We start from the raw sequence: 10,479 nt of genomic DNA on the forward strand, positions 1-10,479 counted from the left end.
GTTTATTGAGATGACTCAGGTTAGCTCAACCCTTATTACTGGGGTTATATATTTGTTATGCTAACATAGGTTGACTCGACTTGATCGTTTTAATTTTCTTGTTTGCACAACTTCATCCTTCCATATTTAATAGGTATAGTTTCTTTTTAAAAATAGTTTTTTCTTCACATGTTATCTTTAACACTTTTTTAATTTGATATATTTATTATTTTTTTTATTATCTAATTAAAATAAAATCAATTTATTTAATTTAAATACATGACCTTAAAAAAAAAATCAGGGCCACTAGGCAAACCAATTTTTTGTTCGACATTTAGGAATATCTAGGTCAAAACTAAATTCCCTCTTCCGAATAATTAATGATGCACTCCTATATCAATCCTATGTATTCGAAGAATCAATAGCTCTAAAATTCAATCTTATAGAGTCAAGGAAGAGAGCAAGACTTTTTTAACGTTTAATTTGCCCCTTGAGGTTAGACAATAGAATGTTATTAATTATAAGCACCATAATTATAACTAACTAAGATAATAACTAAGATAAACTCAACTATTTAAAACAATTAATCGAACTATTATTTTCTGTTATACAATTAATATAATGAATTAATGTTTAATGAAAAGCTTAATTAATTAATACTTGAGCTCCTTCCATGCTATCCTTCGCAACCCAAATGCCGTGGTTGTTTGACCCCTGAAAATTAACAAAGTCAAAACTCCTGGGAAAACATTATTCATCCAAATTTAATGGTAATGTTCACTAGACATAAAAAATTAATGAATTGGTAATTAAAGATAGTGAGGTGTTTTCACAATGCTCATGTATTATTATTAAATTGATTTGGAACAATTTAATCTTTTTATATTTTTAAATTATATGCCTTTTTTTTTATCTTTTTTATATTACCCTAAAATAACAAAAAAAGGGGGTAATATTGATTTTTTTTCTTAAAAAAAAACTATGTGGTTTTTTGCTTTTTTTTCTTCAATTTATCTTAATCTTATTATATGGATTGTAGGTTTGATGTATTAATCTGAATTAACTTTATATTTTTTATAAGGTTGATTTTTTTTAAAAGAGATTTTAATTTTTTAACATTATTTTTTATTAAAAAAGAAAAGGAATCCAACCCTAATATATAGTATGAGTCATAAGAACTAATTAAAGAGGGGAAATCAACGTTCCCCTCATAAAATACTGTTATTTGGAATAATAATGTTTTTTGGCATTTTAATTTTTGTTTTTAAAATTAATTTTATTTAAAAAAAATATTTAAAATTAAATTTATTAGTGCTTGAACTTTATAATTTATTTTACCTTGTTTGTTTATGAAGTTATTTAAATCTCATAACTTAGATCACGAGATTTATGGGTTAATTCAATTGACTTAGGTTTTTCTATTGTTTTTAGTATTTAAATTTTTTTTTCAATTTAATCTTTCATCATTAAAAATTAAGATTCATAATTTATTTTAACTTCCTTTATATAAAACTATCTTAGTCTTATGCCATAAGTCAAGGGTTTCACAGGTTAAATTGAGTTAACACAACTCTTTTATTATTTCTTTTTAATTGATTTTTTTTAATTTCATTATTTAATATTGGATTAATTAGGATTTGTAACTTTGTTTTGATTTATTTTATATGGGGTTATCTTTGTTTCATAATTTATATTTTACATGTTAACCAAAGTTGACTTAGGGTTTATTTTTATTTTTTAATTAGCTTTTTTAATTTTATTATTCAATATTAGATTAATTAAGAAATAAGCTTTAATATTTTTTAATTTGTTTTTTGTAATATTATCACAATTCCATAACCATAACCTGAGTTATATATTTAACATGTTAACTTAAGTTGATCCAATTGATTCAATATATTGTTGTCTAAATATTCTTTTAAAAAAAATATAGTCTTGAATTTTTTTTATAGTCAAATTTTTTTTTTTTGTTATTCAAGTTATTTTTAAACTTGTCAAATCAATAGAAATATATTATATTAATTTTTACATAATATTTGAATATTTTTTAAAAAATTAATCTAAACTGCAACATAACACAAATAAATAATCTAGATTGTTTCTATATATGTTTGCCAACAATCATAGTTAAGTTTCATTTTATAAATATAATGATATTTAAGTTGAACATTCATCTAGAATAAAAAACAAAGTTTATAAATAAATAACTTTGATGTTTTAAATATCATCATTACTGAAGGTTTTACGCTTCACCTTTCCAAAGGTTGGCCTGTAGAAATAATGTTATTACACATAAAAAAAAAAATTCAACCACTTTCTTCTTTGATTTTAGCTTCTTCTTTTTTAAAAGAATATAAATTGTTATATTTCTAATCTTATTATTGATTTTGAATTCAATCATTTGAATTAAATTAGAAAAATAAAATAAAAAGCTAAACTATTTTCATTTTTATCATACACGAAATCATAATTATTTAATTTGAATTCAACAAACTTAATAACCTGATAATGGATCCAATCTCACCTTTTCTTTCTCTTCAAATCTTACCGAGATAAATCCTCATTGATTATAATTTAATGTCTTAACCTAATTACTCTATGGTGTTTTCTTTTCAAAAAATTTACTTTTTCCCTTTTTTAATAAAAAATATGTCTTCTTATTTCTTTTTTTTTTATTTTGATTGAATATTTTTTGATGTTTTACTATTGTATTGATTTTAAATCGGTCATTATAATTTATTTTGATTTGTTTTTTTTAGGTTATCACAATCTCAAATAAATATCTTGACATTTAATTAATACTCAATTTTATAAATTTTTATTTTTGTTATTATATTATTAAATAAAAAATAATTTATAAAATAAAGTTTTTAAACTTGATAAAATCCACAATCTGAGTTGCGAGTTTGGTAAGTTAAACTGTGAAGTCTAGGTCAATCTAATATGTCGTTGTCTCAATATTAAAAAAAAAATCATCTAGATATTTTTTGTAATGTAAAACTATATTTTTACTAGTCATTCTAGTTACCTTTAGACTTAAGAAGTCAATTGAGTCATGTAGAGGCAACTTTCATCCATGTTAATTTTAAACTTGAGCCGGACAAAAAGCCAACTTTGAAGTTTTCAAGATTAACTCGATGGGTTAGGTTTAGCAAAAATGTTATACAGTTTTTATTCTTAATAGAAAATTCATTTTCAAATTTTTTTCAAATGAATCTTTTTTATTTTATCATTTAATATTTAATTAATTTTGAATTGAATTTTATAATTTGTTTTAGTTTACTTTATATAAGGTTATTATAATCTTAAAAAAAACTCCTAGTATTTGGCTACTATTTAATTATATGAGCATTTAATTTTGTTATTATATTATAAAATAAAAAGTAATTTAAAAGAATAAAGATATTAAACCTAGTGGAGTCCATGATCTAAGTTGTAGGTTTGATTGGTTAAGTCACAAGACCCAAGTCAGTCTAAGATATTACCGTTTCAATACTAAAAACAATCACCTTGAATTTTTTTAAAAGTCAAACTAAACTTTTTATTGATCATTTGGATTATTTTTCAACTTATCAAGTTGACTAGGTTAATTAAAAGACTCTTACACAAATTTATTTTAAATCCAAACTAGATAAAATGTCAGGTTAAATATATATTTTTTTGTAACAATACCTAATAATTCTTTGCAGCCTCGATTTTTTTTTTTTTAATCCTTTACACAATACAGGAAACTAGTTAACTAATTCAAGTGTCTCTTCCTCCTCCACCCATTGAAAAACAAGCCCCTTCATCGTCAATGTAGCTCAACTAAATTAGGTCTTGTATTTGATTTGTAAAGGGCAGTTTTGAGTGTCATTAATTTTAGGATTACTAATGATTTATCTAATTATTAATTTTAAAATTATAAAATTAATTGAGATAAATATAAATTAGCTCGAATAATTATAGTTAAAAAAATCATTACTTAAAAAAAATAAACAAAAACATAAAACCTCGCGAATTGTACTTGTAAAAAGAGATCGTCATGAACCAAGCAAGTGAGAACATATAAAGAGAAACGAAAACAAAACACATAATGAAAAAGATAAGATTTATTGTTAATAATAATTAATAAAGTTGTCTATACAATTTAGGGCCTATTTGTAACTTTTGTCTGTATCTCGATGTGCACAATTTAGAGATGCTAAGTGGACACACACACACACACACACACACACAATCCTGTAGATGCCGAATTCCAAGATGAATTAAAACCTATTATCTATATAGATTAAACTTTTTTACAATGGGTCCTGATTCACACCCCGCATCAGTGATCATAATCTTAAAGCCTTGTCCACTTGTGATCCTTAACAATGCTACGTATCATTTATTCATGAGTGAATAGATTACCTGAAGAATAATAAAAGAAGGGGAGAAACAAGTTAAATGTCCTCCTAAAATTTATTAGGATATTTATGGCTTGATCAGGAAGTGTGCCTGTGATGTATTATGACAATTCCATGGTGGAAAATGATGTTTTCCGTGTTCATCCTCTGCTGGGAATTTAGTGGAGATCAAGCAAATGAGTGTTTAAAGATATGTACATGGCCAAAATATTTTCATTAAAGTAATCAACTTAATGATAGACAATCATGTAACAGTGATAGAAAGGAGAGAAAGCATCTATAGTTTGTCAATAAATATTATTCCAAACAATTTCAATGAAAATTATATATATATATAATTGGCAAAGCATCTTAGTATATATTTTTAATCATTAATAATAAATTCAAATCGCAACTGAGTCAAGTCATTAATAGGAACCTAGATGTCGCGGGTTCAAGAGCTAGAGTGAGAATTTATTTTTATAAATATGGTAGACAACATATCGGTTTTTAATTATATTTTTTTTAATAATTGATCACCTCTTTAGTAAAAAATAATTATAGCATGGCCAAGTTTATCTTTATGAAAAAAGATAAATTAAAACTGTTATATTTTCAGGTTTAATAATAATATAAAATTTTTTCATGAGAGCTAAGAGTTTTATTCACGTTTAAACATAAAAATGGAAAAGAAAGAGCCACTTGGGTAAATAAGGTAAGCAATCCATTATTCTTTAGAAATTAATCATTTTTCAAAAGTAATTCAATAGGTAAAACAATTAACATTAAAACATATAAAAACGCAATTAAAGCTCGTCTTTACAGTTTACACATAATTAATTGAGCCTGAGAATTCTACTGACACGAAGAATAAAAAATTATACATGCATTTGCCAATAAATAAATAAATAAATAAGACTGGATGGGTGGTCTAGTTTTAATGCATTAAATTAAAACGAATGCTGTAATTTAGCATATAAAATAGATTTTCAAAATCCAAGAGTATTGACGTTATCTTATGTATTTATTTTTTATTTATCGAAAGATAATAAATATATCCTTAACTAAAACCATCCATGGACAAACCAAGCATAAACGTCGCTATAGGCAAATAAAATATTGAAATTTGATTGCTAGAAAACGTATATCACTCTTTTACATATGTATATATCAAAGCACACCTGCATGTATATGGTATCTTATTACTTAACGATATACAACGGATACAGCAATTAGCCCTTACAAAAACTAGAGCAAATTGCATAAAATTCCAGGAGGAAAAAAAAATATTATCCTCGCTTTGTAATGTATGTGTGATGTATTTACAGTAAAAAAAATATGGGAATAAAAGTTACCACGCATGAACTGGTCGTTCACATGGAGTTACTGAAGCAATCCTTCCTGAAGAGCTTGTTTCATGAAATCTATGTAGAGTTTTTATCAGAGCACGAGCCTTACTGATACCATGAGGAGTCCCATCTGTTAGAAGTGAATATAGTGAACTCATGAGAGAATGGTCCTTGGCTAAAATCGCAATCGCTTCTGCACCGCCGTTTTTGCACAAAGTTAGCAGAACAGTAACGCAATACTCCCGGGCAGCTCTAGATGGCGAAGATTGCAAAATCCTTGGGATTGTAGATAAAGCCGAAGTTTGCAGGATTGCTAATGTCCCGTCAACACTTTCGGCTATGGCTGCAAGAACTGCTACTGAATCTGCTACAAGTTCATCGTTATCTGAGGAAGACAAAATATCCATCAGCAATGGAATGGTACCGGATGCAAGCACCCTTTGGTGGTTCCCTGAGTGTAGAAGTAGCCCGAAAATGGCCACAACTCCGTTCTTTTTGCCACTAGTGGTCCCATCTTTGATCAGTTCCACGAGGGTCGGAACTACTTCAGGTGTTTCTCCAATCAGTTTCCGATATGCCTTCACTGAAGCAAGGTAAAAGATTGTGGCGGCTGCCATTTGCTTTGCTTCCAAACTCAATCCCCTTTGAAGAACTGCAAGAATCGACTGCAATCCACCGCTCTCAATGATCTCTTTCTTACCACAAGTATGCTTTGAGAGCTTCAATAGAGCTGAGATAGCAATCTCTTGAGCATAGTGTTCAAAAGAAGAAGATAGAAGGTTTATGAGAGGTAAGATTGTGCCTGCTTCAATCAAACAAGATCGATTAAAAATGTTTGATTTTGCAAGCAACCGAATTTCATAAGCAGCCTTTGTTTTCTGCTCTCTTGAACCGAAAACTAGCCTTCTTGCAAGAAACCTCGAGAGGAATTTCATTTCCTCTGCTGCTGCAGGACTACCTGGAGAGATGGTCCTGGCTATGTCTCGACTTTGGCTTCCTGAATTGGATGCACAATTGCCAACATCGGTGCAGAACTGTTGGATTAGCTTCCGGAGAGTGGTGTTGGAGACTAACTCTGTGCTTGTCAGCCTCTCACCTGTTTTGGGACAGGTCATATTTCCAGCTTTGAGCCATCTTTGAATCGAAGACCGATCATAAGTCTGCCCAGTTGATACAGTTACAGGATCAGTCATCAGCTCAAGTGAAATCGGGCATCGAAAATCTTCAGTATTTATGCAACTAGGGGCCTCAATGCCGTGCCTTGCATCGCTTTTATCGTTGTTGCGATGATTCCAGGTCTCAAAAATCACTCCCCTGCAGTAGCTCATTAACCCCAACAAGCTGCTTAGAAATGGGACCTCTCTTTCATTACAATCTGAGCACCGAAAACCAATTTGTTCTTCCAAGAACTTGATTTCCTTGTTACAGTCATTCCAGTTTCTAATCTCTAGATGATCAAGTACCCGTTTGATAAAGCTGGAATCAGGCTCAATTCCCTTCTCAAAATGATCTAATATCGAGAACACTTGTTTTAATGCCCATTCATCTTCAGGGTCTACCTCAACTTTAGCGTTACGTGCTTGCTTTCCTACTAATTCTACCAACTCCTTCACTTCACCACCAACGTCAATCAAACTCAATGGCAAAACATCAAGAGCTGTCGCAATTGCTCGAATCAGTGCTCGAAACTGCGTGGAAACTATTTGAGACTTGATTAGAATCCATAGTTTTGCACCTTCACGCGTACAATCTTCCAACAAGAACTGGACCTTCTGAAAGGCAAGGTGGAGCTCGGAGAAGCAAAGAACAGCCGAATCAGAAAGAGCCAATCTACGGTCCCTTGTTTCCTCGAAAAATAGAAGAAGAAGACTGATTTGTCGAATGGTTTGGCGTGCATTTTTCCTTTGTGTAGCAAACAACTTTGATTGGTAATTGTATATGTTTTGAGAGAGACTGATTAAAGAATTGAGTAGGGTTGCCGGGGAGATGGCTTCACAAGGATGAACCGCCGGAAATGTGAGAATCCGGCGATCAGTTTGGTCAAAATTTTGAATCATTTGAAGTGAAAAACAGAAAGGAGAATCCTTGTATTTACTCTGTTCTGTTTTGGATGGGTTTTCTTTCTTTTCTTTTTGCTGGGTTGAAACTTGAAAGAACTATGATTGAATTTGTCCTTATATAGGAGGGGGATAAACTAGAAAATCTTGCTGGACACGTGTTGAAAGAACAAGTTTCTAAGCACCTGTGATGACGGCTACATTCGACGTTGGAAATGCAAGAACACGTGTAGACACGTGGATAGATGGGGTTGGGCAACACTGCTTCTTGGATCATGGTTATTTATTTTAGACAGGGCTGCGGGTGTACAGACATGATTGAGTAAGATGATAACTGGTGGGTCCTACAAACCGACTAGGGACACGTGGGCGAGTGAGAGGACGACATGTTACTTGGGGAACGGGGAGTCCATTATTCAAAACAATGAAGGAGGATGGCGATGACTTGGAGATATTATTATTGTGGCTTTTTTTTGCGGGAAATATCGTGCACTCTAGGTAGCAAGGAGGAGACTTCATATGAAGACCGTTGACTTCAAGACAACGAATAGTTTTCATATGATCCTTGAAAAAAAGTTAGTTTTTGTGATAGTGTATATAATGCGAGCACTTGTGCAGATAATGGGACTTGCTTTTATTTTTATTGTTATATATGGATATGGGAAATAAATTTTATTGTGAGCATACCAATTTAAATAAATTAATTAACTTAAAAATAGATTGAAAAAGAATTAAATTTCAATCAAAGAATATTATGATGATTAGAAAAATTAAAAAAAATAAAGAAGAAAATGAAAATGGGGTGAACTCGGTTAGGCCTTGGTTCAACTAAGTATCCATACTCAGTTGGATCTTGATTCAACCAAGTTCACGGTATTCTTGCAAACTTTTTAATTTTTTTTTTTAACTAGTAATTTCTTGTTTAAATTTTATTACAGCAGCATAAAAAGTTGTGAGTTTTGTATATAATTTTTTTTATTTATTTATAAGGAGTAATATATTAATTGCAATTTACAAAGACTCTTTTCTAACTGAGCTTGTTTTTCCTTGGAAGTGGTAATTATATCCTAATAAGTATGTATCAAAGAATTAATTATTTACGTGTGTTATTATTTTTATTTTTAGAAAGTTAATACTTGATTTGGAAAATTTTTATTTTTATTTTTATTTTTATTTTGTTAATATTAATAAAAATAATAAAGAATAATGATAAAAGATCAACTTTTTTTCACTCACATAAAGAGTGTCATTCAAGTTACTAGCTATTAGACTAGACATACTATCTCCTATAAGCCGTTGAATATTTCAAGAAAACTAAGTTATTCTAGTAATAATATGTATTTTGGTCATGACTATTGACAATTAAAGGATTATCTCTAAATATAGACGCCATGAAATCTTTCTTCCTATTGGTGTATTTCTCTTTTCAAAGAGGTTGGAATCTTACAAAGGAACCTACTTCCAACTATTTCCATGTCAATATCAGCATTCATATCCCAACTCTCGAGTTTTACCAATTACCTCTACTTTAGATTCATTAGTCATCTTTTTCTTCTCCTAAGATTTTCTTTCCTAATACTTTTTCCTTTCTTCCTCTTTAGAGGATGATAATAATGATGATGATGATTATAAAAACATGTAATTTATAACTTTTTTTTTATTCTTTAATTGTCTTAATAGTGAGGTTCACATATAAACAAGATAAATAAATATCAATATAATAGCTATATTGCACATAATACAAGGAAAATGATAACATATCTCTTATACCATATATATTGTTGTCTAGAGAATACCTTTCAGCCAACCAAATAAGATAATATTGATAATTATCAACAAAATTTCAAAATTTATTCTTTTCATTTGGACTCACTCCCCTAATTTTTTACTAAGAGTGATTTGCTTTGAAAAATATCTCCCAAGGAATTTTGTGTTCTTCTCTTAAAAAAAGTGTAAAACAATGTCATACTTTTTAGTTTAAGGAGAACTAGACAAAATTATAATAATATTTAAATAGATCAATAATAGGATTTTAGCCCTTTAAATCTTAGATATTTGTCCAAAAATATAATAGTCATTTATCTATTTAGGTGGAACTGACTCTCTCTCTCTCTCTCTCTCTCTCTCTCTCTCTCTCTCTCTCTCTCACACACACACACACACACACACATATATATATATATATATATATATTATAGTATAAAAACATATCTCTAACAAAACTATATTAGGGAAGGAAATAGTTAATATTAAACATGCATATGGTTCCATGATCTTAAAATCTCTACCTGTTGTCTCTAGCATTCTATTTATTATTTTACGGGGAAGTGAATTACTAGCATTATACCTTGCTCTCGTGTGAAGGGTTAGCTGAGTAATGACATCATTGACTACAATGCTCCTATATGAATCATGTGGTTGAGGTGGATTTGATGTAGTTGTAAAGGACTAATGTACCTTATGGAAAGATTTATTATCTCTATTCTCACTAATGTGATAAGAAGGATTAACCCACCCACCCCCACGGGTAAAAACACAACTCTAGAATCTTCTTTACCAAAGGGTTTTTTTTATCCACCTAGACATAATTAAAAATCAAAAAGAAAAATCAACTATATTTTTTATTAAACATATATTTAAATTAAATTAATCATAGATAATTATACTTTTATAACAATTACAAAAGCTTTTTCAAAAACAAAAACACTCATATAACGTAAAGATTAA

The 10,479-nt window shown here is 29.4% G+C and overlaps 1 protein-coding gene across 1 annotated transcript; it reads right to left on the minus strand.

Annotated features, from left to right (window-relative positions):
• Positions 1 to 5,515: 5,515 nt before the first annotated feature.
• On the minus strand, positions 5,516 to 7,858 carry LOC105128563 (U-box domain-containing protein 19-like). The gene has a single exon (XM_011030285.1). The coding sequence runs from the start codon at positions 7,750 to 7,752 to the stop codon at positions 5,698 to 5,700; it is 2,055 nt and encodes a 684-aa protein (XP_011028587.1). The 5' UTR covers positions 7,753 to 7,858; the 3' UTR covers positions 5,516 to 5,697.
• Between the last annotated feature and the right edge of the window lie 2,621 nt (positions 7,859 to 10,479).

This window comes from Populus euphratica, unplaced genomic scaffold, assembly GCF_000495115.2.
Source record: "Populus euphratica unplaced genomic scaffold, PopEup_1.0 scaffold111.1, whole genome shotgun sequence".
Lineage (NCBI taxonomy): Eukaryota > Viridiplantae > Streptophyta > Magnoliopsida > Malpighiales > Salicaceae > Populus > Populus euphratica.

What these genes read in the sequence shown, in the direction of transcription:
- LOC105128563 (XM_011030285.1), bottom strand. Translation starts at nt 7,752, where the DNA reads ATGATTCAAAATTTTGACCAAACTGATCGCCGGATTCTCACATTTCCG.